Source organism: Panthera uncia, chromosome D2 (genome assembly GCF_023721935.1).
Source record: "Panthera uncia isolate 11264 chromosome D2, Puncia_PCG_1.0, whole genome shotgun sequence".
NCBI lineage: Eukaryota > Metazoa > Chordata > Mammalia > Carnivora > Felidae > Panthera > Panthera uncia.
The window spans coordinates 43,705,045-43,733,044 of record NC_064818.1 but is presented as its reverse complement, the minus strand read 5'-3'; the positions used below and the strand labels follow the sequence as shown (position 1 = coordinate 43,733,044).

General features: G+C 49.6%; 2 protein-coding genes across 6 annotated transcripts in view; one reads left to right on the top strand and one right to left on the bottom strand.

Moving 5' to 3' along the window:
- The first annotated feature begins 1,356 nt into the window (after positions 1-1,356).
- On the top strand, positions 1,357-15,712 carry LOC125933131 (synaptotagmin-15-like). The gene is made up of 11 exons (XM_049645996.1): positions 1,357-1,490; positions 1,689-1,756; positions 2,486-2,665; positions 3,671-4,450; positions 5,191-5,386; positions 5,884-6,030; positions 7,195-7,513; positions 9,038-9,207; positions 9,831-9,952; positions 10,949-11,128; positions 11,534-15,712. The coding sequence occupies exons 1-11, from the start codon at positions 1,357-1,359 to the stop codon at positions 11,674-11,676; spliced, it is 2,439 nt and encodes an 812-aa protein (XP_049501953.1). The 3' UTR covers positions 11,677-15,712.
- A 5,187-nt stretch (positions 15,713-20,899) lies between these two features.
- The window catches only part of SHLD2 (shieldin complex subunit 2), an 87,905-nt gene continuing 80,804 nt past the window's right edge, over positions 20,900-28,000 (bottom strand). For all 5 annotated transcript variants that reach the window (XM_049646273.1, XM_049646272.1, XM_049646276.1 and 2 more), the window contains one exon: positions 20,900-27,824. In XM_049646273.1, the coding sequence (XP_049502230.1) occupies positions 27,625-27,824 (200 nt within the window). In that variant the 3' untranslated portion in view covers positions 20,900-27,624. The remainder of the gene's footprint in view (positions 27,825-28,000) is intronic.

Below are 28,000 nucleotides of genomic sequence, written 5' to 3'. Positions count from 1 at the left end.
TCCTCCAATCTCCTCAAAAATAGGAAAGTAAGGCCAATGTAGTGGAACCAGAGAAAATCTATGATGCTGGTGTGGGGAGAACGCTTCCACACCTCACAGAGAGAGATCTGGGCTGACCAGGGTGGAATTTACATAACTGTGAGAAACACAGTCTTCCACATGCTTCTCGGAGTGGCCTTTATCCTGCTCTGGTCTCTCTCTCTGTTCCTAGGTGACAAGAGACGACACTTCCTCAGACGGGCCGATTCTTAAGGTTAATTGAAAGTGGCCTTTCTCTTGAATCATCCATTGCACTGAATTATTAATCACCTGCAGGCATTTGCAGGCCTTTAAACACTTGGACTTCCTGCAACCCTCCTTGGGAATGCTTTCACCAATTGAAATATGGTTTCCTTTTGGCCACGGCAAAGAGAAACCTTGTCTGCCACTGTTTCCAGATTTCCCAGCTCCCAGAGACCTAGGGAGGAGAAAGATCTGAAAACAGGAAGCAGGGCCACGGCTGCAGCTAGATCTGGAGGCCATTGTTATGTGAGCAGGCTCCAGGCCAGCAGGGCTCAGAGCCCCTGTGGGCCAGTGGAGAGAGGGGATACTGGCCACGGTGCCTGTGGCTTTTGGCCTAAGTTCACAGTCATCTCCACAGGAAGTAGTTTCCTGGGGCCTTGCTTGGGCCCCTCAGCTGGCCAGTGGGGGGAAAGGAATGAGGGGGTCCAGGAGCTGAGTCTAGCCTACCACTTACTGGGTAGTCCATGGAACCTCTTTGATGTGGTTTCCTCATCTGAAGCAGCGGCCCCAGCTCTGCAGGGCTGACACAATGGAGGCCTCAACGGGTCATGTACGCTGAGCCTGCATTGTGATGCCCAAAACATAAGAAGCAGCAAAAAGGTGAGCTTCTCCCCTGACACTTGCTCTCATCTTCCTGTGGAGGAACAAAGACTCAAAATTCGGAGGGCTGGGTGCACACATAAGGTGCTTGCAGGCCGAGCTAGCAATGTGAGTGCAGGACCCAGCAGCTGGTCTCCAGGGCAAGGGAAAGAGATCCTGGTGGGCCCTGAAGTGTGGGCCCAGGGTGTGTGCGATGCATGGATAACACTGGCAGAAATCAGAAGGCAGCTCATCCTGAGGGTGCAAGCCTTTCATCCACCATTCAGCACAGCTTGGTCCTGGAGGCAGATATTGGGACGCTGAGCTGAATAAGGCATGGCTCCCTGCCTTCATGAGGTCCCGGTCTGCTGGGGAGAGTGGGGTGGGGTAATCGTCACAGGCTGTGAGCACTGCAGAGGGATGGCAGTGGGGAGGCATCCAGGTGAGACTAGGGAGGGGAGCCTGGAAGACATAAGCTGAGGAGAGGGTTTAGGGATGAGTCTGAAGAGCAGAGAGGAAGCTGGTGCAGTGCTCCAGGTTAGAGATGGCGGAGACCTGGGAGAAGGTTTTGGTGTTGATGGAGACGGACTGAGGAAGAAGAGCTGGCAGGAGCGAGCCAAGGCTTGGAGGTAGGTGGTGAGGAAAGGAAACAGATAGGAAGCCAGGAGGCCTTGGAAAAGCACAGCATGGGGCTGGGGGGAGGATGGCCAGCTCCGGACCTGGCCAGAGTGGCCACAATGCATTCGCTTTTCCAGAAGTACCCACTCACACAGGTTGGGGCCAATCATGGAGGTGGTTGGGTGTGGATGGGTGCCATGCCCTGTCAGGGGTAACCAGGACAGGCGAAGCAGCCAGGAAGAGGCTCATGGCAACTGGAAAGTTACCACGCAAGGGGGTATGTGGGCTTTGCTAGCTGCCTGGTCCTAGCCTTCGGGCCCACTGAGAGCTTTAAGCAGCAGGGGGAGAGAGAATGTAAACCATCCCTTCCCAGAGGGCTCTGTGGACACTCTGGCTCCAATGATGTCCATGTCCTCATTCTTGAAAGCTGGGAATGGGTTATCTTCCATGGCAAAGGGGACTTTGCAGAGGCAATTAAGGTAAAGATCTTGAGATGGGATAATTATCCTGGATTATCAGGGTGGACCCCACAAAATCACAAAGGTCCTTATAAGATGGAGGCAAGGGGGTGTCTGGGTGGCTCAGTCAGTTAAGCGTCTGACTTCAGCTCAGGTCACAGTCTCGTGGTCCGTGGGTTCGAGCCCAGCATTGGGCTCTGGGCTGATGGCTCAGAGCCTGGAGCCTGCTTCCGATTCTGTATCTCCTCTCTCCCTGCCCCTCCCCCGTTCATGCTTTGTCTCTCTCTGTCTCAATAATAAATAAACGTTAAAAAAAAAAAAAAGATGGAGGTAGGAAAGTTGATGTGAACATGACTTGGATTCAGAGAGGTTAGAAAATGCTGCTGTTGGCTTTGAAGATAAAGGAAGCAGCCACACATAGGCAGCCTCTAGAAGCTGGGAAAGGATGCGAAGTGGATTTGCCTCCAGCCTCCAGAAGGAATACAGCCCTGCAGACCCATTTCAGCCTTCTGACTTCAGACTGTAAGAGACTACATTTGTGTTTTTAGCTACTACATTTGTGGTCATCTGTTACAGCAGCAACAGGAAACTAACAGACATTCAACTCAGAGGTGAGGGCAAAGATGAGGAGGTTTTGAGGCAGACCCAGACTCCATTTCCTGAGATATCACCAGCCCAGCAGAAGCAAAGGTCAGAGTCCCAGGTCTCCAGACACTCCAGCCAAAATGGTATGCAGGAGGGGGCAGGCTGGTGGAGGAAAATGCCCTGCCTCCACCAGGTTCCCAGCAGACTCCCAGCAGGCTTCCGGGGTGGAGTGGAGAGGCATGCCCTACTGGACAGAGATGCAGGGACCCGCCTTCTCACCAGACCCCGGAAAGAAAAGAGCCACTCTTCCCCCTGCCCCTGCGAGATGAGGGGGACCCAGGCTCACCTCGCCATCCCGCCTCGCCTCGGGTCAAGCAGTGCTTGGGCAGGGTGGAACTGCACACTGACAGCCTGGTGGGCTGTCCGTCTTGTCTAGTCAGCCTCCTCCCTACCGGGATGGGCACAGATGCCAGGCTGGAGCAGGGCCCAGAGTGGGTCTTTGGTCAAAACCTTCAAGGCTATAAAACAAGACCGACCCTCCCCCCACCCCACCTCACCAACACACACATATTCATTTCGGTCCCCATCTCCAGACGCCCCCTCAAGGTCTCAGATGCTCCCACCAGAGCACCCCGCAGAGACACTGCATGGGACGCCAAGAGGGTGCGCGTCCTCCAATGGGATGCACGCCGGGTGGAAGCTGGCAGAGGACCGGAGCCTCTGGTCAAGGCTCTGGCTGCCTTCACTAGTCCCGACTGGCACTGCCCCCGCGGTCTGATAATAAGCATTTCAGTAATAGGGGCTGCGGGTGTCCAGGGGATCCAGGCGACGCCACCCTGAGTCAGATAATCACCATAGCGGTGGCTGGCGCGCACTGTGCACCACCCACTCCTCCCCACCCCCCCGCCCCGCGCACCGTGGGGCCAAGTCACCTCCATTCTAAGCCGTGTCCATTACATACTTTAACCCCAGAGAGATTACTATTACTAACCCAATTGAGGACAGGGAGCCCAGAAGGAAATTTTCCCCAGTGTCACAACTGGCTAGTGGGGAGCCAGGGTAGGAACCCAGGTGGTCCCGCTGCAGAACCCGGGCTGTCCAACGCCTCATTACTTTGTGTGCTGCCATGGCGGACCTGTGAATTTCAGCCCCGCACCCCTCGCCCCCCGCGGTCAGGCAGGCGGCGCCGGGGCCCGGGACCGCGCGCGGAGAGTCCAACCTGGAAGCCCGGCAGGCCTCGGGAGCAGGAGTGGGCGCAGGCCCGGGGTGGGGGGGAAAGAGATATGGGGGGAGCCGGGAGGGGGGGCGAGGGGGGCAGCCACAGCCTGCAGAGGATCGCGGAAGATGGAGTGGCACTCCTAGACCCGCGTGTCGCGTGTCCAGGCGGCCGGGCGTGAAGGGCCAGGTGCCGAGCCCTCCCTCAGACTCGGCGGCCAAGGCGTTGGCGCTGCCCTCCCAGAGCGGGGCGCCCTCGCACCCCACCCCGCCCCAGCCGCGCAGCCCAGAGTCCTGCACTTTCCTGGAGCTCACCGGCGGCTCCCCCTTCGTCAGCGACCCGGGCCTGGCCGGGGCGGAGCTGCGGCCTCCGGGGGCGGGCTCCCTTCCCCGCCGACTGCCGCCAGCACCCGACGAGGGACCGCCCCCGCGCCCGCCGACAGCCCCGCCGCGCTTTAAAAGGCTGCCCCGCGGCGAGTGGAGGCGCGGAGACCAGTGCGCCCCAGCCCCGGCAGCCCGCCGAGCAGTGTCATGGCGGGTAAGTGCCCCCTTCCCCACCCGCGCCCCCAGCGCGGCGTCGGGGGCCCTCGGCCCCCAATTCCCCCCGCCCCCCCTGCCCCGGTGGGGCGCCGCCCGCACCTGCCTGTGGCTCCTAGCGCGGGAAGAGGTGGAGAGGGAGGCCTGCCCCTCGAGGACCTTTGGGGGTCAGGAAGGTGGGGGGGAGTGTCTCCTCACCACTCCCCTCGTCCAGACCCCAGAGCCCCGGAAGCCCCGTGTCCGCACGTGACCCGAAGGAGGCCCCTTCTTTGTCAGAGGAAGGCAGCAGGCGCCTGGGAGCGAGCGTCCCAGAGAGGGCGCTGAAACGGGAGTGGATCCTGCCAGGTCCCCGCAATTGTAGGGGTGCAGGCAGCAAAGGGTACTTGTGTCTCCGTTTCTCACGTCCACTGCCCTTTTCTTCATCCACACTCCCATTGTCTCCAGCGGACTCCCCTAAGAGGGTTCATCTTGATAGAGGGTTGAACAAGGGATTGGGTTGTAGAGACAGTTACAGAATTCAAACGTGAGTTCGGCCTCTCAGCGGGTTCCAGGACCCCAAAGGATAGGGCTGGGAATGCAAACCAGGACATCACCCCTTCCTGGGCTTTCCTTACCTACATGATGCCCACACTCGGGTTTGCTCTCAAGCCTGAATAGGAGTCCAGGGAAGATAAAGGTTCTGGTAAGAGCGGATTTAATTTCTACTCAGAAGCACAAGAAAATGGTTCATTTCAGCCAGAATCTCAAGTCCAGGGCCAGCTGCTTTCCAAGGGAACAGGAAGCCTGCTTCTATGTCTCTCCTGGGGTCCAACTCAGGGCATGTGGTTGCTGCCCAAATCCTGCCCCCAGCAGGTCCGTGGTGTGAAGGGGAGTGGCTTTCTCCAGGCATCACAGTCCTAGTGGTCTTTGCCCCCAGAGCAGGTGGCCCTGGTAATCGGGGGCCTCGCTGGGGGGCTGCTGCTGCTACTGCTATTGATCTGGGTGAGCTGCTGTCTCTGGAAGAGGCTTTGTGCCATATTCACCTATGAGGAGCTGTCAGGGACCACAGCTGCGTCCAGCACACAAGAGGACAAGCCCTGCCCGCCATATGCCACCAGGACCCAGACAAGCAGGTAAGGCAGGGTGTGGGGCCAAGCAAGCCCCTGACCTTGCTTAGGGCCCTCCCTGTGGCATTGCCCTTGGAGTAGGGTGGGAAAGGAAAGGTCTGTTTAGGGGGTGCCTCCTGTATGCGGTCATCATGCTGGGAGTGATCATGAAGAAACCCCAGAATTGTCACCACAACCTATGAGGCAAGCATTATGAAGCTCGTTTTCCAGAATGAGCTTATTTCCTATAGGTTCAGAGGATGTAAGTAACGGGTCCAGGGAACACCACTAGTAAGTGGCTGAGGCAGTGCTGGCCCCACTGGCTGCAGACAGGCAGAGGTATTGGCTGCGGGTGAGGGTGGGGGGCAGGCGGGGGCAGGTGTGGGCCCAGAAAATGGTGCTCTTGCCTCCTCCTGGCTCCTGCTGGCTTTTCCTCCCCCAGCCTCTGGCACTCAACCCCTATGGGCTGTGGGAGCCACACCTTCCACCTGCCACCAACATGTCATCTTCCCGCCTCGGGACAGGCCACCAGGTGTGCCATTTGTGGTGCCCCCTTCCTTCCAAGACCGAGACTGGGTACCCCTGAACAGTGGAGAGTGGGCTCAGGTCCCACGGGACCCCTGCCCAGCCCCGGAGCTCCTGCCCCACACCTCCAGCAGCAACCTTGGTGAGTGCTCCCGCCAGAGCCTGCCTGGGGTCGGGGTCTGCTCTGGCCAGGGTGGAACCATTTGGTTTCATGGGCCTGACCCTGGAAAACAGCCTGGACCAGCAGCCCTCCAGTGATGCCCCCAATTACCAGGTCCACTTGTTCTGGGGGCAGAGACCACCAGGATTGTGGTGCCTGGGGAAAGCCCACACCACTGGCCTCCTGGGGGCAGAATTTGGGCAGCAGCCTCACCCCCTGGGTTGGACCCCAGGAGTGAAACAGAAGCAGGGGTGCTGCTGGCTGGGCTCTGCTGAGTCTCAGCAATAAAGCCATTTCCCTTGGGATCCTAGTGCTCTGGGCAGAATCTTCTGGTTTCCCTTAGGAAGAGTGGCCCAGTGACCATTCTTTCCAGGTACTTGGGTTTACCAAATGCCTGCTGCACCCTAGCCTCTACCAGATATGGCCTCATGTGCCATTGTGGAGTAAGACATCACCCTGCCTCTTTGGGGGGAGAAATCCTCACCCCATTTTGCACATTCATAAACAGAGTTTCGGAAGGCTAACAGTGCCTTGCCCAAGGTCACAGAGGCTGTAGGCAACAGAGGGATTGGAACCCTGGTATGCGGGTGCAGAACATTTGATGGGTTCTTTCCTAGACTGATTGGTTGGCTGATCCAGAGTTCAGAAGGGTGGGAGCTGGGTGCTCAGCTTTCTGCCCAAACCTTTGCTCTGAAGACCTTCCAAGATACCTTCCCAGGAACCACCCAGTTATCAGCGAGGCCCTTTTAATTTCAACAGGAATAGAAGAGGCAAAGTTTTATCATTGAGACATCGTCTGGGCACCATGGACAGGGGCCAGGTCAGGTCCTGGGCACTATGAACCCCCTGCCCAACAAGCAGGCCCCGAACTAAGGGGCAGGGATTAAATGAACACTGTTCACTCTGCTGGGAGCCGCAGAGGGAAGCAGGCCTGGATATGCCCTGCCTTAGTGCTGGCAGGCTGCCTGAGGAGCTGTACTAGAGAGAGAGGTTGTGTTCAGTCTAGAGAAGGGCAGGTGGTGGATGTGGTCTGGAGAGGCCAGTGAACTGCCCACTGGAGGCTCAGCCAAGAAGAGACGAGCAGGGGGCAGGGGTGGTGAAGCCCAGAGCTCGCTGTCCCCCATGGCCCTGCCTTCCTCTGGCCTGGCAGACCACCCCGCCCCTGTGTCGTTGGAAATACAGGCATAGTGGGGACCATCAACCCAGAGCTATACAAGTTCTTAGACGACACGAGTGAGACGGACTTCCCTGAGGGTTGCCTGGGGCGGCTGTGGTTCTCCTTGGAATACCAGCAGGAAGCCGAGCGGCTGTTGGTGGGCTTGATCAAGGCGCGGAGGCTGCAAGGCCCCTCAGAGACCTGCAGCCCTCTGGTGAAGCTTCATCTGCTGCCCGACGAGCGGCGCTTCCTCCAGTCCAAGACCAAACGCAAGACCTCCAACCCGCAGTTTGATGAGCACTTCATCTTCCAGGTAAGGCCTCTGGTGCAGACAGGGTCTGGCCTCCTGGGAAGAAACAGACGTCGTGCAGGTGAGCTCCAGCCTTCTGTGCTAGCCAGGACCCTGCAGCCCCCCAAGACCCCTGATGCCACCAGCTCTGCTTTCCCCTGCCTGCCCTGTCCTGACCGCTGATGATGGGGGTAGGGCAGAGACTAGGGAGGTGAGGAGGTAGAGGGCTGGGCTCCTTCTGGCCAGGCTGCCTGGATGAGAGAAGGAGAAAACACATTCTTGGAGCACCTACTGAATGCCTCGCTCTGGCCCATGGGGCTCTGGAGAAGTGCTCCAAGGCTTTGGAGCACTGTGAGGTTTCTGGCAAGGTTATCTAAAGAAGGCAGAGGGCAAGCCCCCCATGCCCCTTGGGGTGGGGGCAGGAACTTGCCTATCCCATCAGAGACCGGTGCAGGACCCTAGAGCCATCCTGCAGCAGGTGGTGCGTTTGCTGGCCTGTGGGCGGGCTGGCTCAGGGTCTGGAGGTGCAGAGGCTGTCTGGGCACTGAGCCAAGCTCACAGGTACCTGGGAGCCTGAGCAGGTGACTGGGGGCCCCTTATGGGAAACCAGCCATCAAGAGCTGCCTTGAAGCCTTGGGCAAACATTTTCAAGAGCAGACAGCAGGCTGGCTGGCAAGGTAAGGACAGTCCAGGCAGCATCCAGAAGAGGGTGATTGCTGAGCCAGAGCCCTGATTCTTGCCTTCTTCTGGGCCGAGAGCTGTAGCTGAAAGGAGGGGTGGCATGGGGCCCATCTCCCAGCCTCCTGCTGGGGGCCAAGGCTGTGGGAACTCACAGGTGACCTCGCCCTTCTCGGGGCATGAAGCCTTGTGACATGAAGGCATGTAGCCTTGCTGACCGGCCTGGCCACATGTCACGCTCACAAACTGATTTTTGTTTAACCATCACTCTCCTGCCCCATCCCAACTTCATTCTGCCTCTTTGTGTTTTAATGGGGGAGGGGAAGGAGAAGAGGAAGAGAAGCAAATCAGTATTAATTGACCATCTGCCAAACATCAGACCCCATGATTGCGTGGGGAACTCAAAGAGTAAGAAACACTATCCCCATTACAGATGAGGACACAGCCTCAGGGAGAGGGGTGCCCAACTCAGATGGCAGAGACAGGCAGGTTCCCTGGGCTCCGGTGTGAGACCGTCTATACATTTATGTGCAGGCAAATCACTTGGAGGTCCTGTTAAATGGTAGATTCCCTTCATGGGCCTGAGGTGGGGCCCAGGTCCTATATTTCTAGCAAAGTCCAGGTGAGTGGTGAACGCTGCTGGTCCTCGAAACACACCCTGCAAGGCAAGGCTGTGGCACACACTCCCGCTTCCCAGGGGTACTGGGCTCGCTGCTGGAAAGGGCCCCCTGAGGATGCCTGGGCTTGGGGTGTGCAGGTCCCTGGTTGAGTCACCTGTCACCAAAAGCTCCTGGGTCCAGAACAGCACGCCATCCTATCCCATCCCCTGTCTCCACACCTGACCCCAGCGCAGACCCTCATCTCCCCCAGGTGTCCAGCAAGAGCATCACTCAAAGGGTACTCAGGTTCTCCGTGTACCACGTGGACAGACAGAGGAAGCACCAGCTCCTGGGCCAGGTGTTCTTCCCCCTGAAAAACGAGACCCTGGCAGGTGACTGCCGGCGTCTCATCTGGAGAGACCTGGAGGCTGAGAGCCTGGAGGTAAAGGTCAAGGTCACCAGGCATATACCACTGTGTGTCAGACTACCGTGGGCAGGTGTGACCCAGCACCTGTCGGCCAGCGACAGCCCTCAGCCTACTGCCCACTGCGCCTACTGGTGTGACTCAGGGTTCTGGGCCTGGGCCGCAAGTGCATGGGACAAGGGGGCAGAGTGGAGCCACTCCTGGGCAGGGAAGGGCCGCCTGAGGTTCTCTCGCCCTGGAGATCAGAGACTTGTAAAAAGTCCACACTTAAATTCCCACCCAAATCAGTCAGCTGTGAAAGGTGACACCCCAAATGGTCCAACCGAGGAAAATATTTACCCTCTATCTTCCTGACCCCCGAGAGGATGGTGGCAGCTTGGAATAGGCTTTGGAATCCCCTAGACCTGGATCTGTGTCCTAAGCTCTGCCCCTCATGGTAGTTATCTTCAGCAAGTCCCTTCAGCTGGCCAGACCTCAGTTTCCCCATCCAAGCCCAAATGAGGGTGGGGTTAAAGGAGAAAAGTGCCACACAGTACCAGTGCCTGACTGCCAGGACCAAGGAGGAAGGCACAGCCGGGAAGGCACCGTGGCTCCTCCGGCACCTGCTAACTGACCCGGGTGCCTTCCTCTCGGCCTCCCGGCCTCCCTCTGAGTTTGGAGACCTGCAGTTCTGCCTCGGCTACAACGACTGCCTGCGCCGCCTGACTGTGGTCGTGCTGCGAGCCAAGGGCCTCCAGCTCCAGGAGGACACGAGTTTTGTCAGTAAGTTCTCCTCCCCCGGGCAGGTTCTGTCCTGTGAACTTGGGGCCGGGAGCTGGAGTCTGCCCCTTGCCCCTGGCCATGCAATTCCTGCCTGTGTCTGAGCCGCCACGGGAGTGCTCACCACCCTCTGTGGACAACTGTGATGTGGGAAACCACTTCCTTAGATTGAACCCACCTTAGATTGATCCTGCCTCTACCTCTGCCCTTCTGTGAAGGACTCCAGTTCCTCCAGGGCCAGACCCCGTGCCCCCTTGCCCCCAGGGAGGGTTCCCCTGCACACAAGGCATGGCGCCCGGCTGGAAGAAGAGGCATCCCGGGCCGACAGGCAGCATGGGGTGCTGCTTCCTCTAGCCCCCCAGAACCCAGCAGCTGGAGGAGCGAAGGCCCTGCTCTGGCTCAGCATAATGTCCTGCCCTTATGTATGTATACCCCCGCCCCCCCCCCCCCCCCCCCCCCCCGGCCCCCCCCCGTTTTTTTTTCCCCCCCCCCCCCCCCCCCCCCCCAGCAAGGTGGTGGCTGTCTGCCATTTGTGTGTCTCCGCATCTGGGTCACTGTAAGCAAGTTGTCATTCAACCTTCCACTGTGGATCCAAAACCCATATGAGCCCCACTCCAAAAATTCAGCCCTCTGAAGCAGAAGGTGTTTAAGGGGCCCCAGGGAGCCTGAGCAGTCAGCAGGCAGGGAGGGCCCCCCTCCACCAAAGGGAGGGATGGGCGTGTGGTGCCAGGCCCGGGTAAACAAGGGCCAGCCGAGCCGTGGGCGAGTTCAGGAGGCACAGAGGAAGGAAGAGGAAGGGAGCCCAGCGTTTCCTCGGGGCGTGAGGCCATACACTAATCAACCCTGTTTCCTCTTGTAACGCCCTCCGGCTATAGTGGCTGTGAGCAACGGGGGGTCCTGGCGCCCAGGGTGGGCCGCACCCTCCCAGCCAGACCTCCCACAGGCCAGAGGCTGGACCCCACCCACTCCTCCCAGCCCACGGTCTGCACTGCCCCGCAGGTGTGTGTGTCAAAGTGTCTCTGATGAACCACAACAAGTTTGTCAAGTGCAAGAAGACTTCGGCTGTCCTGGGCTCCGCCAACCCCGTGTACAGCGAGACTTTCAGCTTCAAGGCCGACCCCGCTGAGCTGGACACTGCCAGCCTCAGCCTGACCGTGCTGCAGGGCACCGAAGGAGAGAGTAAGGCTGCCCCCCCACCCCGGCAGGGCTGTTGGGGACACGGGCAAAGGAGGAGCGTTCAGGCAGCGTGGAGGTGATGGAAGAGGGCTTCTTTCCGGAGGGACCCCTTTCTCCCTCAGCTCTTTGGCGTGAGGCTGGCTTAAGATGTCTCATGAGGAGGGTGAGAGGCAGAGTAGGTGACCCCATAGGGCTGGCTCTCCACCTGGGCTCCCTTTTCCATCTCCGACTCCAGAGCAAAGGCAGGGTCCTTTGGGGGCTGTCAGCTCATGCTTAGAGAGGGAGGGGGCTTGCTCCACCCTTCGAAAAGAGGAGTAAGTGAGAGAGAGAGAGAAGGCACGGGGGATGTTGCTGAAGTGATGTGGTTTCTGTGGTCCAGAGAGTGACAACGTTTTCCCTCCCCCGCAGAGAGCCACGCGCTGGGCCGGGTGGTGGTGGGCCCCTACATGTATGCCCGGGGCAAGCAGCTGGAGCACTGGAACGAGATGTTCAGCAAGCCCAAGGAGCTGGTGAAGCGCTGGCATGCCCTCTGTCGCACCACTGAGCCCTGACCCGGCTCGCGCCCTCGGGTCTGCGGGGGGAGCCTGCTCTCCTCTCCCCTGTGGCAGCCACAGGCCTGGATGCTCCAGCCAGCATCTTGCTGGGCTGCCAGGCCGGCCGGAGCCAGGGGACTGTGAGTGCCGCCACGCAGGAGAGAAGGGACGAGGGAGCCCCGGCCAGCTAGGCAGCGTGGCTGGCTGCCACCCGCCAGCCTCAGGTACCCTCCCGACTCACTCCATCCTCCTCTCCCCGTGGGGCTACCTGGGCTCTGAATCCCAGGCACCACAGTCCCGATTTGGACCGGAATCTCAGGCATTCAGAAGAAATACTCTATTCAGGGATAGCAGAGCTCTGTGTGCTCACTGGAAACTTAGGCTCCACCATCCCAGAAAGCTGATGGCATGTTGATGCTAAACCTATATGGGCTCTGGTTTCCCTGCCTTCCGCTTAGCAGAGAACACAGACTGCGCTGGGGGAATAATGGGGTGCCGGGGGCGCCCAAAGCACTGATTTCAGTTGGTCCACAATAAATAGCACAGTCTGAGAGTTGGGTTGGGCAGTTCGGTGTGGAACAGCCCCAGGATTCCTGGGCAGCACGGCGTGCCCACAGCTCAGGAGAGAAAGCTCTCAGGGATCAAGACTCGCTGGCTTTAGGACCTGGGAAATAACACTGGGAACAGCCCACCCAGGTACCAAGTGGTGGACGTGTTCTCGGCGCCCTGTCCCTGTGCCAGGGAGGAGGACTTCACCTGTGTTAGGTCCCTCCCAGGGCTGGGTCAGACCCTGGCCCACATCATGCCACATCTTGCCCAGAATCCAAGCCTCACGCCCCTGGTCTTACAGGTGTTCTAGTGGCTTCTGTGGTCTCCCTGGTTGACAGCATTCAGCTCCTTGGGGCTCTCACTTTAGGCAGGAAATGGTGAAAGCATGCGGTCAAAAGCGTAGCCCGCAGGGCTGAGAGCTTTTCCCATAAACCTAAGTGATTTCATTATGGGGACTGTGTTGTGGCAGGTGTCCATGTGAAGTTCATTAAAATGGAAGTCCCCACAAACCACAGTCATCCGATCCCCGTGAAGTTGTACTCAAGGTAATGAGCAGCCATCGCGTCTGTCTCTGTTAACAGGCAACCTGCATTTTCACCCAAATGCTGTTGAACTTGCGGGGTCAACACACCTTATTGTGAAAATGGAACAGACTTTAAACTCGTGTTGTCTCTTTTCTTATGCAGTGAAGCAACTTCGCCAAAAGAAAGTAGCCATCATTATTCTCCGTTTGTGCCTCTTTAACTTCGCTTCCGATCTGATCTCTGTCAATGCACAAAGACTCACTTTACCTGGCAGTGGTCCAAACAGAATATCTTGTTTACTTTTTCTCATTTATTGTACACACACATTCCAACAAAGCCCACACTCCAGTAGTTTCTTTGTTTTTAGTTTTTTTTTTACGTTTTATTTTATTTTTGAGACAGTACAAGCGGGGGAGGCTCAGAGAGAGGGGGACAAAGGATCTGAAGTGGGCTCTACATTGACTGCAGGACTGCAGCAAGCCTGATGTGGGGCTGGAACTCAGGAACTGCGAGATCATGGCCTGAGCCGAAGTTAGATGCTCAACCAACTGAGCCACCCAGGCGCCCCTCCAGTAATTTCTAATAACATCATAGCACACACGTGATAGGGGTTCTCTATATGTTTGGATAGCAGGCTACTAAACTGGGACTATTTCCATTTCACCTGGGGTCCTGAGACAAGAGGTGCCAGCCACCCTACCTTTCAAGGTGACGTTCACGCCTATCAGTGGCCTTTCCGGGCCACTTGGAAAAGTTGTTAAGTATCCCCTTTGCAGGACAGAGTGAACTGGTGCAACTGACTCACAACTGAACATTCTCAATGGCAAGAGATTGACAGGTTCTCTGGTCTGATGGGGAAGAAGAAGGGATTGCTGTATTGGGCTGGAATGTCTACAGACATGGTCAGGGCAAAAAACACACAAGTGCTTCCATTGGATGAGCGAGAGGTGACCTGAGTTGTCTCAATCCTGTCCTCCAGGTGATCCCTGCAGAATGAAGAAGGCCTTTGCATTTCCACAAAGCATTGTAGAATCAGCTTGTCAGTTTCCACACCAAAGAAATGCTAGAGTTTGACTGATTTCCATGGAGTATACAGACCAGTTGGGGGCCATTTTTTATCCCTACAATACTGAATCTTCAATCCATTAACATGGTATATCCCTCCATTTCTTTTGGTCTTTTGCAAGTTTTCTTAAAACCATTTTGTGGTTTTCAGAAAAGTATTTTTGTGCATCTTTCACTAGATTCTTAGATGTTTTATATTTATGTTTGCTGGTATGTAGAGATTCTATTAACTTTAGTATGTGGACTGTTTCTATTGAGTGGTCTTACTAAAATAACTTAAATTGTAATACTTGGTAGATTCTTTGTATTTTCTTTGCATATAGCTATGACCTCTGCAAACGACAGTTGTGTTTCTTCCTTCACAATCGTTATGGCTTCTTTATCTCGTCAAACTGCAGTGGTTGGGCAACTGGGCAAGAAAAAGAAACAAAACCAACCAGATTGTAAAGGAAGAAGCAAAACTATATTTGCAGATGACATGGTCTTGTCTATAGGGAATGCTAAGGAATTGTCAAAAACTGTTAGAGCTAATAAACGAGCTCAGCAAGGTTACAGGGTACAAGATGGAAACCCAAATTGCACTGGCTAAGACCTCCAGAGAGTGCTGGCTGCCAGTGGGGAGAGCATGCAGGTAGCCTTCTTAGTCTTAGGGGGGAAGCTTTCAATATTCACTACTATGTGGAATATTTGCTATTGGACCTTTAACCTACTCATGATTATGTGTTCTCAATTTGTTAAGTTTTTTTATGGGGCATCTGAGTGGCTCAGTCGGTTAATCATCTGACTCTTGATCTTGGCTCAGGTCATGATCTCATGGTTCATGGGATTGAGCCCTTGTCAGGCTGTGTGCACTGAGCTTGGAGCCTGCTTAGGATTCTCTCTCTCCCTTTGCTCCTCCCCCGTGATCTCTCTCTCAAAATAAATAAATAAATAAAAATGTTTTTAAGTTTTTTTATCATAGCATTGTTTTATCAAATACTTTCTCTGCATCTTTTCAGTTAATCATATTTTTCTCCTTTTTTTTAATGTGATGAATTGTACTGATTTCTGAATGTCAAACCAGGGGCACCTCGGTGGCTCAGCTGGTAAAGCAACCAACTTCAGCTCATGTCACAATCTCGTGGTCCATGAGTTTGAGCCCCAAGTCAGGCTCTGTAATGATAGCTCAGAGCCTGGAGCTTGCTTCAGATTCTGTGTCTCCCTCTCTTTCTCTCTCTCTGCCCCTCCCCTCCTTGCACGCTGTCTTTCTCTCTCTCTCTCTCAAAAATAAACATTAAAAAAAATTGAATTTCAAACCAAACTTACATTCTTGTACTGGAAGCCAGTGGTGTTTGTGTTCCTTTGTCTGTCTGTATGTCTGTGTGGACACACACACACACACACACACACACAGTAGTACTTGGACTTATTTCTTTAAAATCTAGATTTATTTGCTATTATGTTTTTAATTACTTTTTAATATCCTTACATACCAACATCATTTTTTAAATTATTTTTGTTAGGACTTTACATTTTTAGAGCAGTTTTAGGTTCACAGCAAAATTGAGGGGAAAATACAGAGATTTTTTTCATACACATCCAGAGCCTCCTCCCATTATCACCATCCCTCACTAGAGTGGTACCTTTGTTACAACTGATGAACCTATATTGATACATCATAATCACCTAAGAAACACAGTTCACATCACAGTTTACTCTTCATGATGCACATTCTATGGGTATGGACAAATGTCTGGTGACATGTTATTACATTTTTAAGTGTTCTTGCAGTTATGTTCATAAGAGATTTTTCTGTAATTTTTTTTTATTGTAATGTCCTCGCCCTTGAAACAAATCTGTATTTTGTGTGAGCAGGTGTCCTGTGTTATTCTTAGGTCAAGTTTATGAATCAGATTGGTCAAATCATCTATTTTTACTGATTTGGGGGGAGGAAGGTGTATTTTCTATTCATTATTGAGAGAGGTTAAAGTCTCCCACTGTGATTGTGGATTTGTTTGTTTCTTCTTTTAGTTTTATCAATTTTTGTTTTGTATATTTTGAGGCTGTGTTATTAGGCTCATATTCATTTTCAGTTGTTTTTTCTGGTGGATTAGGCCATGTATTATTGTGAAACAGCTCTAACACTCAAAATGGCATAACTTTTCCATTTTTCCCCCATATTTTTCAACTTTCTTATGTTCTCATAATTATCTCTTGAATATAATCAAGTCTATCAACCTCTGTCTTTTGTGTATTTAGTTCATTTACATGTAATTACTGCTATTTATTCCCATTTGTCCTGTTTTGTTTTGTTTTCTCTCCTTTGTTGCCTTCTTTTGTATTAATTCATATTGTAACTGCATTTTTTTTAATCTTAAAGTTTATTTACATATTTTGATGGGGGGAGGGCCAGAGTGAGAGGGAGAGAGAGAGAGAATCCCAAGCAGGCTCCTCACTGTCAGCACAGAGCCCAATGCGGGGCTCAATCTCATGAACCATGAGATCATGACCTGAGCCAAAATCAAGAGTTGGACACTTAACCCACTGAGCCACCCAGGTGCTCCTGCATTAATTCATTTTTTAATCCTGCCACTTCCCATCTGTATGTCGCTACTTACACAGTTCGTTATTCCTTTAGTGGTTCCCCTAGAGATTACAACTTATATCTATTGTATATTATAGTCTAAGACAAATCTTACTTTTTAATCACTTCCCAGACAATGTTCTGATCTTAGAAAACTCAATCTCTATTTCCCCGTTTTTTAATGGTATTGATATGATTCATTTTAATTCCACATATATTTTACACCTAGCAAGACATTACTATTATTGCTATGTTCAGTCAATATTCATTTATATTGACCCACATAGTTGTTCCTCCTTTTGCTTTTTATTCTTTCCTACATTTCTGGGATTCTACCTGAGATCATTTTCCTCCTACTTAAAAATTTCTTTTTAGTATTTCTTTTTGTGCAGATCTGCTCACAGCAAATTTTCTTAGTTTTGAATAGAAATGTCTATTTCAAATTCATTTTTAAAGGATTTTTTGTGGAAGTAGAATTCTAGGCTGACATTGTCTTTCTGTCAGTAGTTTAAAAATGGTATGCATTGTCTTCTTGCTTCCATCGTTTCTGTTGACAAGTGAGTTATCAGTGCTATTGTTTCTCCCCTGAAACTAATGTATCTCCCTCTCCTCCCTACCCTTGGCTGTTATTAATATTTTCTGTTGCTGGTTTTCAGCAGCTTGAGTCTGGTGTGCCTACAAGCAATTTTCTTTTTATTTACCCACCTTGGGAGTAATAAAGCTTCATCAGTTTTGGAAAATTCTCATCCCATATTTCTTCAAATATGATTTCTGCCCCATTCTTCCCCTCCTCTTCTTCTGAGACTCCAATTACACACATATTAGATCTTTCTGTCAGTTCCCACAGGACTCCTATGCACTCTGCTGTATTTTCCATTCTCTTTATGTCTCTGTTTCAGCTTAGAGTTTTTATACTGCCCTCCTACATTTCAATAAATTTTGTTCCACTAAGTCTAATTGTAGTTAACCTATATGCTGAGTACTTCATTTCGATTACTGCATTTTTCAGTTCTAAATTTCCATTTGATACTTTGTAATATATTCCAGTTCTTTGATGAAAGTCTCTATTTTGTCAGTCACACCAATATCTGTGTCATTAGTGGGCCAGTTTTATTGTGTATGTTTTCTCCCTTTATTCCTGTTACTTGGTATGTCTGGCAATATACTATCAAATACTGACCATTATGAGAAATTATAGTAGCCCCAGGAGACATTATTCCTCCAGAGAGGGTTTACTATATCCTCTGGCCGCCAGAATGGGGAGAGATCACCTTATTCCAGTCCTGTAATGAACTCACTGGAGTCTGGGTTACAGTTTTTGTAAGGCTCTATCACCACCTTTGGTTTTCCCACATTTCTAGAGGGTAGTCTTCCAAGGGTACTATTTGGATCACTAAAGGAGACTCTGTTGTGTTCAGTGGGCCCCTCTTCCTTGGTGGGTCCTGAACTCTAGTTTTTATCTCCTTAGTATCATGCAATTTTCAGGGAAGGAAGGAAGGAAGGAAGGAAGGAAGGAAGGAAGGAAGAAAGGAAGGAAGGAAGGAAGAAGGGAAGAAGGGACGGAGGGAGGGAGGAAGTAAGGAAGGGGAAAGAAAAGAAAGAAAGAAAGAAAGAAAGAAAGAACAAAAAGAAAGAGAAGAAAAGAGAAAAAGAAAAGAGAGAAAGAAAAGAAAAGAAAAGAAAAGAAAAGAAAAGAAAAGAAAAAAAAGAACGAACAGGAAAGGAAAGGGGAAGGGGAAGGGGAATGGGAAAGGGTAGGGAAAGGAAAGAAAAGGAAAGGACCTGCCATCTTTCATAGGCTTTCTGCATAAATTAATTCACAGCTTCATAATTCAGCAAATGCCTCAAAGTGGAAAACCGCTAAGTGTCAGAATTACTTTTCTCTCTCCTTTCTATTCAACATCTTGGCCCCTTCTGTCCTAGCTGCATTGGCGACCCCAATTTCCAATTTCTTGTCTCTCCAGCTCCAGACACTCAGCTGCCTCTTCTGTCTCATAGCCACAGCTCTCTGGCCAAATGCTCAGCCTCTTAACAGGAATCAGCACGTTTCCTGAAGGAAAAAGTGGATCACAGAATGTCAGCTCACCTCCTTGTGTTTTCCTTCTTATGAGATCATGGCCTGTCAAATGCTTGTCAACTTAGCAGCTCCCCAGTAACTAAAAAGAGGTTTTCTGTATTTTATTCAGCTTTTCTAGGGGTTCTTGCCATGAACATCGTTCTGTCTCAAGCAGAAAAGTAATTTTTTTCCTCAGAATTCCCAGAAAATGAATGTTCTTCAAAGACTGATTTTATACAGGGAATTTCATTACACAATTCATGGGAAGGCTGGTGTAACTAAAAGGAGAGAAGCTGCTTGTATCAGTTAGCTGTTTTTGCAGTAATGGTGCATAACAAACAATCACAACATCTCAATGGTTTGTACAGGGAACTTGATTACACAGTTCCTGGGATGGCTGGCGAAGCCAAAAAGAGAAACGCCACTCATGTCCTCTGTTTCTGCAGTAATGGTGCATAACAAACAATCATGACATCTCAGTGTCGCACTAGAATGAGCATTTACTTCTCATCCATCTATGGCCAGCTGAGCGTGAGCCAATCTAGATTAGGCAACTCACTTTCAAACAATAGGTCTGCCTGGCTCCAGGTCCTCACCCAGGCCTGCTCTGTGTCTGTTCATTCCAAGCACAAGTCCAAGGGGGCAGCAGCTACCCAGGAGAGGGTTCTTTTCCTGGAGAAGGCAGAAGGGCAAACACATCTCTACCTTCTGCTTGTGTTGTTACTTAATATCTTGTTGGCTGAGGCATGTTCAAAAGTTCAAAATCAAAGGGCAGGGAGGCAAACTATGCCTTTTTATGAGAGGAACTGTAAGCAACATAGCCTTGGACATAGCTGCCAAAGGGGTCAAGAATTGGGGTGATAATTCAATGCACTTTGCTGATATGTTCTAGCAGTGGGGAACTCCAGGGGCCTGTGCTTGGCTGCACAGGTGCTCTTGGTGAAGGCGAGAACCTCAGATCCTCTATTTCGGCTGCTGTTGCCCACTCACTATCCTGTAGTGATGAGTGACGAGAATTTGCACAGCCATCTGCCAGTTACATTTTTTCTGATTTTTCACTGTAGCATTTTTTGCCCAAATTATTACAGGAGCTTGGAGCATCTTGCTGGCCTGTTTCAGAGTCAAAGGGAGAAAAGGATGATTTTTACCCTCTTTCTGCTTTCTCTTTTTTTTTTTTTTTTAACGTTTATTTATTTTTGAGACAGAGAGAGACAGAGCATGAACGGGGGAGGGGCAGAGAGAGAGAGGGAGACACAGAATCTGAAGCAGGCTCCAGGCTCTGAGCTGTCAGCACAGAGCCTGACACGGGGCTTGAACTCACGAACCGCAAGATCATGACCTGAGCCGAAGTCAGACGCTTAACTGACTGAGCCACCCAGGCGCCCGTTTCTTGTCTCACCCAATTATCTCACGTTTGGCAAACTCAACCTGGAACACTGTTCATAAGAGTGTCTGGGAAGTATAATTTCCAGACAATGTAATGAAGACCTTTAAAGGGGCTGGGGGTGGTGCTGTGTGCCATCCCACACTCTGGGGCAAACCTGGGTCAAGGGGACCTTAGGTGAGGGATCCGTAGGGCAAGGAGGCTCTTGAAGTCCCCACGTGAGTACTGCAGCTCATAACCGTACCAGTCACGGAGAACCTCTCCTGCCCCTTCAGTGGCCTACTGGTCGTGCCCCTTCCCTGCCCCTGCTAGGACAGCCAGGAGCCTCTGTTAGTAGGTTGGGGAAGGTGTGAAAGCACAAGATGGAGAAACAGGAAAACAGTGCTACCTGCCCATTTCCTGTTGCAGCCTCCTGCAGGCAGGAGCCAGGGTGAGGGGAGGAGGGAAGGGGAAGCTCAAACTTTAAATGAAGTTGGGAATTCAGACTACATGAGATTGGACATTTTAAGTGCTGAACACAGCCTGTTTGTTTTTTTTTTTTTAAGTAGAAGTTACAGGAAAAAATTATTGTTATCTAAGAGTGATCAAAAAAGTCATGGGCCTCACCCCAGATTTTTATCCAAAGGGCAGGGAGAAGCTACCTGCTGAGCAGGTTCGAATGGGTCACTGGGGAAAAAACAAAAAAAGGATGAAGTGGTTTGCAGATTACATCCCATAGTTTCAACATAAGGATATAAATAAATAAATAAATAAACAAACTTTAAAAACAAGGATAAATGCAAGCATCGGGGAGGGGTTGCCATTTCTCAGGGCCCTATAGCCAGGAAGTGGTGAAGCTGGTATTTCTATCAGATTCCAGTTGTCTGAAATGGTGTCATTGTTACACACTGCCAGAGAGACCCCAAAAAAGACCCAGGCAACACAAAGTGCCATCAAGTCCCACCGCCTGGGACGTGTTAAAGGACCTTTGTGTGCCTATTAGATAAGCCGTTTCTGTTTGTGCACCTTTAGCTGCTAGTGAGGCTGTGCATTTCTCCACCTTTCCTTTTTCTCCCTTTCCTCTTCCTCCCCTCCCCCCCTTTCTCTCCTCTCTCTCTTCCTCTCTTCTCTCTCCTTCCTTCCTCCTTTCTTCCCTCTCCCCCCTCCTTCCCTTCCATTTGTGTAAATTATGTGCTCATCTCCACGAATGTAAAGTATGATCCTGCAAGTGACCAGATTTGATTCTTGTCTTCCCTTTGTTTCGATAACATGCTCTTACCAGTTTGCTGATTAACTAACCTGATGAGACAAATTTCCAGAAGGTGGAGAGAGGGCTGAAGCTCTGGTTTCGAGATCAGAAGGGTCATGGGAACATGATTGACAGGCCAGACATGGGTTCAATGTGGCCTAAGGACCGCGAGCTCGGGCCGTGTGGCAGGCACAGAGCGCCATCCAGTGTCCTCACACCCTTATCATGACTGATGTACAGCTACTAGAACTAGCAAGAAAAGCGCTTGCCTCCCGCAGTGTGCCTCTCGCGCCCTCTACTGTTCAGCAGCGTACTCACTGCAGAGCATGTATTAAGTAAGGATGGATGTGGAGTGGTTAGGAAATTGGTAACTGGTAAACCAGCCTCCCCAGAATCTTCCCTTGTGCCCCCGCCCAAACACACCTCTCCCGCCCCACCAAAATAACCACTAACTTGGCTTTTGTGGAAATCACTTCTTTGCTTTTACTACCTGACCACGCAGCCGTAAATGCTCCAGGTTTTTTGTTTTGTTTTGTTTTGTTACAAAATTTATATAAGGAATTGGAAAGGACGCATTCTTTTGTATTTGGCTTCTTTCGCTCCACATTATGTTTTGAATTCATTATGTATTTGGCGGGGTGGGGCATAAAATCGGAAGTAGAGTTGCCGGATCATAGGGTTTGCGTATCTTCCAATTTGGTAGATAAAGCCAGACTGTTCTCCAAAGTCAATTCACATTCTCACCAACAGTGTGAGTTTCCATCGCTCCCACATCCTTGCCAACACTTGGTATCCTTGGTATTGTCAGTCTTTTCATTTTAGTCATTCTTTTTAGTATGTAGAGGTACCTCATTGTGGATTTAATTTGTACTCTGCCTTTGGGGAAGGAGGCTGGACATGTTTTATATGTTACTTTGTCATTTCGAGTCTCCTCCTTTATGAAGTGCTGACTCATGGATCTTACCTGCTTTTCTACTGGGTTATTTGTGGTTTTCTTATTGATTTGTAGGAATTCATTTTGATTAGATGTATTGCAAATTTTTTCTCCCATTCTGGCTTTTTTTTTAATTACTAATATATTTGTGGTTGATTTCCTCCCATTTTATGGCTTTCTTTTGATAAATAGAAGTTTTTAATTTTAATGTAGTGAAATTAAACAATTTTTTTTGAAAGAGAGAGAGAGAGAGAGAGCAGGGGAGGGGCAGACAGGGAGAGAGAGAGAGAGAGAGAGAGAGAGAGAGAGAGAGAGAATCTCAAGCAGGCCCCAAGTCCAGTGCAGAGCCTGATGCAGAGCTCGATTTCACAGCCATGACATCATGACCTGAGCCAAAACTGAGAGGCAGTTGTTTAACTGACTGAGCGACCCAGGCCCCCCTTGAAGCCATCTTTTATATTGATGGTTTTTGGTCCTCTTTTTAAGAAGTCTTTCTGTAGGAGTGCTGACAATTCTGACTCCACCTCGGCCCTCCATCCTGTCCACACAATGACCTCTCTCGGGCTACGTATTCAGCCCTTTGGAGGTTAAAGTATGCCCCGACCAGAATGTGGGAAGACTTGTTCTGGTCTTCCCTGAAGTTGTTTAGAAAACTAACAGAGATAACAGTTTCTAACCACCTCCCCCCACCCCCACCCCGGCCCCTGCCTCATTCTGGCACAGATGGTGGTACGAGGTCTGTTAAGTGTTAGACCCTGTGTCCTCACCACAGTGCTCTCTGCACATCCTCTCACTCTAGAAAATTCGTGGACTAAGGTCTGGACCTTGGGGAGAATCGCTGTGCAGCTCTGATCATCACCTGCCCGATTCCCACATCAGTAAGTTACCCTGAATAAAACTGTGTAAATTGTATGGAGCTGCCTGTTTCATTTTCTGGTCTCAAAGCGCCTTCTCAGTTTAGATGATACTTTACTGCCCCTCCTCCACCTTCTAACCCTTTTCCTACCTTGAGAACATGAAGATATTCTTCTATACTATTTTCAAGAAGCTTTTATTATTTTTCCTTTCACATTTCGATATAGAATGTACCTGAAATAGATGTTTGTATAAGTTATAATTTGGGGTTAAATTTCTTTTTTTTTTTTTTTCCATAAGGATACCAAATTATCCCAGCACCATGTATCGCAAAGACTATCCTTTTCCCCACTAGTCTGCGGTAGCACCTAGGGAATAAATCAAGCATCCATGTTATGTTTGGGTGTGTTTCTGGGCTCCTTCTGCTACATTAATGAATCTTTACCTTTATATTAATACCATCATGTCTTAATTACTCATTTTCAGTGCAGAGCCTGACACAGGGCTCTATCCCACAAAATGTGAGGTCATGACCTGAGCCAAAACCAAGAGTCAGATGCTTAACCGACTGAGCCACCCAGGCGCCCCCATGGTACCATTTCCTAAGGTGATTTTTCACTTAATACACTGTACACACCAAAACCCTGGGTCTTTTTCATTGTTTTGCTTACTTTATTTTTGCTCGTTTTAGCTTTAAATTTTTTTTCCTGCCTATTCTTTTCTTAACAGCTTTATAAAGATATAATTCACAAACCATACAATTCACCCATGTAAAGTGTACAGTTCAATGGTTTTTAGAATGTTTACATTCCTTTTTATTCTTCTCAACTAATTTGTAAATCAATTTATCAACTTCTATATGTCATCCCTCAGGGACTTTGGTTAATACTGAATCAACTCTGCATATCAGATCTTTTCAAACAGCAGGAATATGGTATAATGTTTCATGGATTCTTATCTCCCTTTTATTTCCTTCATGGTTTTTAAATCATTTCCTTTGAATAAATAAACGTTTCTGGCTTTATCTGTAAGCATGATTATTTTTACTATATTTAGAACTATATATTATTGTTATGTAGTAGTATATTGCTACATTTAAATTTTTTAAGTTCATGTTACATTTAATTAGTTTATGTTATATGTAATTAATATATTACCAATATATTTTTGGTTGGTTTCCTAAGGTTATTTTTCTGTGTATTCATTCCAGCCATTTAAAATAGTGACATTTTAATTTGTTCAAGACTTTTTGCTTCCCAAATATGCCACGCGATTTTATGCACAGCACCATTTTCGTGGTGAACACATCTCGTATTTACAGATGCAGGTTAAATTATTTTCCCTCTGAAGGCTTCTTGGATCTTCCATTGCAGCAACACATCTGTGTCTGCCTAGAACTCTCCTTCCATTAAGGAAAGGCTTCTTTCATCCCATGTGGTTCTAGCTCTTTCAAACCCAGTGTCCCACCCACCCCTGGTTACCGAGGGAGATTCAGAGTCCTTCCATGAAATTTGCTATGTGGATACTCACAAAAAGAAAGTCTCTCGTTCTGTATTTTTTTTAACATTTATTTATTTTTGAGAGACAGAGTGAGACGTAGCATGAGTGGGGGAGGGGCAGAGGGGAAGTGAGAACACAAAATCCAAAGCAGGCTCCAGGCTCTGAGCTGTCAGCACAGAGCCTGACGTGGGGCTCCAACTCGCAGATCAGGAGATCATGATGTGAGCAGAAGTCAGAAGCTTAACCGACTGAGCCATCCAGGCGCTCCTCTCATTCTGTAAAGAAGAAAGTTTGGGGCTTCCTACAGCCATCTTTTCTCCATGTGGATAGGTAGGAAAGACAGAAGGGGCGCCTGGGTGGCTCAGTCAGTTAAGTGGCCAACTCTTGATTTCGGCTCAGGTCATGATCTCAGTTTGTGAGTTTGAGCCCCATATCAGGCTCTGAGCTGACAGTGTGGAGCCTGTTTGGGATTCTCTCTCTTCCCTCCTCGTCTCCCTCTCTCTCTCAAAATACATAAATAAACTTAAAAGTAAAAAAAGATAGGAAGGAAGAGACAAAGGGGAAGATGATAGGAGGGAAAGGACAGGAAAGGGAAAAGGAAATATGGGATGGGAGAGCAGGAGAGAACAGGGCAAGGAAAGAAACAATGGAAAAAACTGAAGGGAAGGAAAAGAAAGAATTAATGGGTTGGGGTAACCAGATCACAAAATTTAAGCCAACAGATGCAACTGTGCTTTAAGCCAGTTATGTGAGCCAGTAAATCTTCCCCTTGTTTTTGCTCAAGCTAGTGTGAGTTGGGTTTTTATCATTTGCAACCAAGAGTCCAAATAAACCCATCCTTCTATGACTTCTTTTGCCTTTTCCACACAGATTTAATTCTAGCACTGATAAACTTTTGTTTAAATATTTCTTTTTTTTTTTTTTTTTTTTTTAATGTTTATTTTTGAGAGAGAGAGACAGAGCATGAGCAGGGGAGGGGCAGAGAGAGAGGGAGACACAGAATCCAAAGCAGGCTCCAGGCTCCAAGCTGTCAACACAGAGCCTGACACAGGGCTCGAACTCATGGACTGCGAGATCATGACCTGAGCTGAAGTTGATCGCTTAACCGACGGAGCCACCCAGGCGCCCCTTGTTTAAATATTTCTTCACCAGCTTGCCTATGAACTCACTAAAAGCAGGCCTTCTTATTTGTCTTTAAATTCCCAGTGCCTTGACCACGGTGAATTCTCAGTAAAAGTCTGCAGGGTGAATCACGTGTCCAATTTTGTTACACCTCTTGAAGATCAGAAACCCCACCCCTTAAAATACACCCCAAGATATAAAAGGAGATTTAGCCCAGATGTCACTAGTGTGGAGAAAGGTGAGTGCTTCTAACAGCTGTTGGAGAAGGTGTCGGTTAATACCAAGTACGAATGGTTCTCGAAGACGGGAGAACTGTCCCTCTCAGCTGGACTGTCCAAAGATGAAAAATTAGATTTGCCTAAAATGTCTACAATGGGGTTGCGAGATACAGATGCTAGATTGGCTGACATTCTTAGGCTACCCAAGTGAATGTTATAAACATTTATGGAGTAGGTTAAATACAACTACTTGTACATCTCAGGTAAGGAATATACCTGGGAGCTGTGGCTCCCCTGATCCCAATTAAATAGATGATAATTTCCTCAGGACATAAGGAAGTCATTTTCAGCTTAAATAAGGGTTCATGGAAATATGTGTTAACCCATGAACTATGTACCAAACTATGTGAAGGCAGATTAGTGTGACCTGCTGTTCTTGGTGTCACTTGAAATGGCTTAAAGACTTCTTCCCAACAAGGTGTGAAGAGCCATCTACTCCAGGGAGCTATGCTTTGGTTGATAAAAGGATTAGGCCGATTCTTGAGGACAAAGTGGGGAAGGGCAAGTTTGAGAGAATAGTGCTCTCGGTGGGCTTACACTGACTGGGCGCATTTTATATCGGAACTCCGGATTGGCTTCTACTGTGGTTATCACTGAAAGAGCATGGCTTAGAAGACATCAGCTCTGGGCTTGAGACTCATCCCCCACCACATGAATTATTCGGGAGAGGCAACTGTTTTGTTGTTTGAATTCCACTATCTCCAGGTACACATGGGGACAACTCTTTTTGTACCCACCTTACTGGGTGCTGGATAAAACCTTAGCAATCATTTCATTTAATCCCTTTACTTCCCCAGGAATTAACTCACCAAGTAAAGTACCTGTTCCTCCTCTACCCCCCCTCCCCCTTTTTTTTTTTGGTCAAGGCTCCCTCCAAGGATTTGTTGAAAACTACTGACCTCCTCCACGGAAAGATGTGCTTCTGTATGTGTGCACTCTCTCACACACATTTTTGCATTTTATTTCTGGGAGGATCACAAAAGCCCTGAGGTTCATTTTTAGAAAAGCCAAATTAAAAAAAAAAAAATCTAACAAACCCTGAATTAGAGAAAACAATTTCAATGAACCAAAAGAATTTTTAAAAGTACATGCACGGAAAAACAAACTGGTTCATTTAATTATGAATTTAGTTATTTTCCAGCAGTATTATCGCTCTACTAACCCTCAGCATACTGCAACCGTCCGGGTCGAGCACCATCTCCTCATCAGTGATGACCACTTGACACGAGCTCCTTCTACAACCATGAGAGTGCAAACGGCTGTTTGTTAGTATGTCAGTTCAGTAAGGTGATCGGATCCTAGAGATGAACTAGCAACGTGGCTCTCTTCCGCCGTTTATAAAAGGAGTTGAAGCAGGATCTTGTTGCCTTCATTTTCAAATGCTTCTTCTTAGACATGCTTGTCTTGAACTTGTCTAAACACAGGCTTAGGCAAACTAACCCATTATCATGTGTGGTTATAACCAAGGAAATCATTTCACATCGACAGTTTATTCAAGCAGGACTAAGGGAAAGCACGGAGAGTCTGTAAGCATGGCAGAAAAGCAACTCCCGAGGAAATGGCTTTCATCTGTGTCATGTGGCCTTAGTATAGCTCTCGAATGGCGCAGGGACCCGTGGAGTGAACCTTTAATTCCCAGGACACTGCTGCATGTTGCCCTTATTGCTAAAGCCTTCCTCTAGAAGCAGGAAAGGAAAAGGCCAAAAAACAAACAGGAAACCTCGCAGAATTCTCTTTGAAAAAAACTCTCAATTTATATATTGAACACAATTCTCTTTATAAAAAAAAAAAAAAAAAAAAAAATTTTTTTTTTCAAAACCCAAGTTAAAGCCCTGCCAGACATTCATTTCAAGACACAAATCATTCCAGCGGTCCTCCTTGAAGTACCTGCGATTTCCTCACGTGGCCTCAGAGAAGGGCACTGGGCACGGGCTTTGTGCCGTCCGGATAGACATCCAAGAGGGAGAACTCTTGCTGCAAGGGGAAGCTGTTTTCATCCAGCACAAAGAGGCTCTGCAGCTTCACCGCACAAGGCGTCCCTCCGCCTGCCAGCAGCGCGTGGAACAGGTCCGCGGCGACCATGCCGTACGTGACCTCTGACGAAGGGGCTGCAGAACAAGGAAACGCGCACAGCCTCAGCGTCCGTCCCTTCCGGGCGACGGAAACGCACAGGGCGAAGGGTTCACTGTTCGCCTTGGTTTCTCAAGCCCCGAACCCACTTTACAGTTAGTTCTCTTTCTACCCCTTCTCCTTCTAGTGACGGGCGCTGAGGATACTCTAGAAT

Bases quoted from the DNA above. Each gene is read 5' to 3' on its own strand.
- LOC125933131 (XM_049645996.1), top strand. From the start codon at position 1,357: ATGAGTCTGAAGAGCAGAGAGGAAGCTGGTGCAGTGCTCCAGGTTAGA. The intron at 6,031-7,194 runs GTGCTCCCGCCA...CTGGCCTGGCAG, and splicing joins TCCAGCAGCAACCTTGGTGA to ACCACCCCGCCCCTGTGTCG. The intron at 11,129-11,533 runs GTAAGGCTGCCC...CCTCCCCCGCAG, and splicing joins GCAGGGCACCGAAGGAGAGA to AGAGCCACGCGCTGGGCCGG.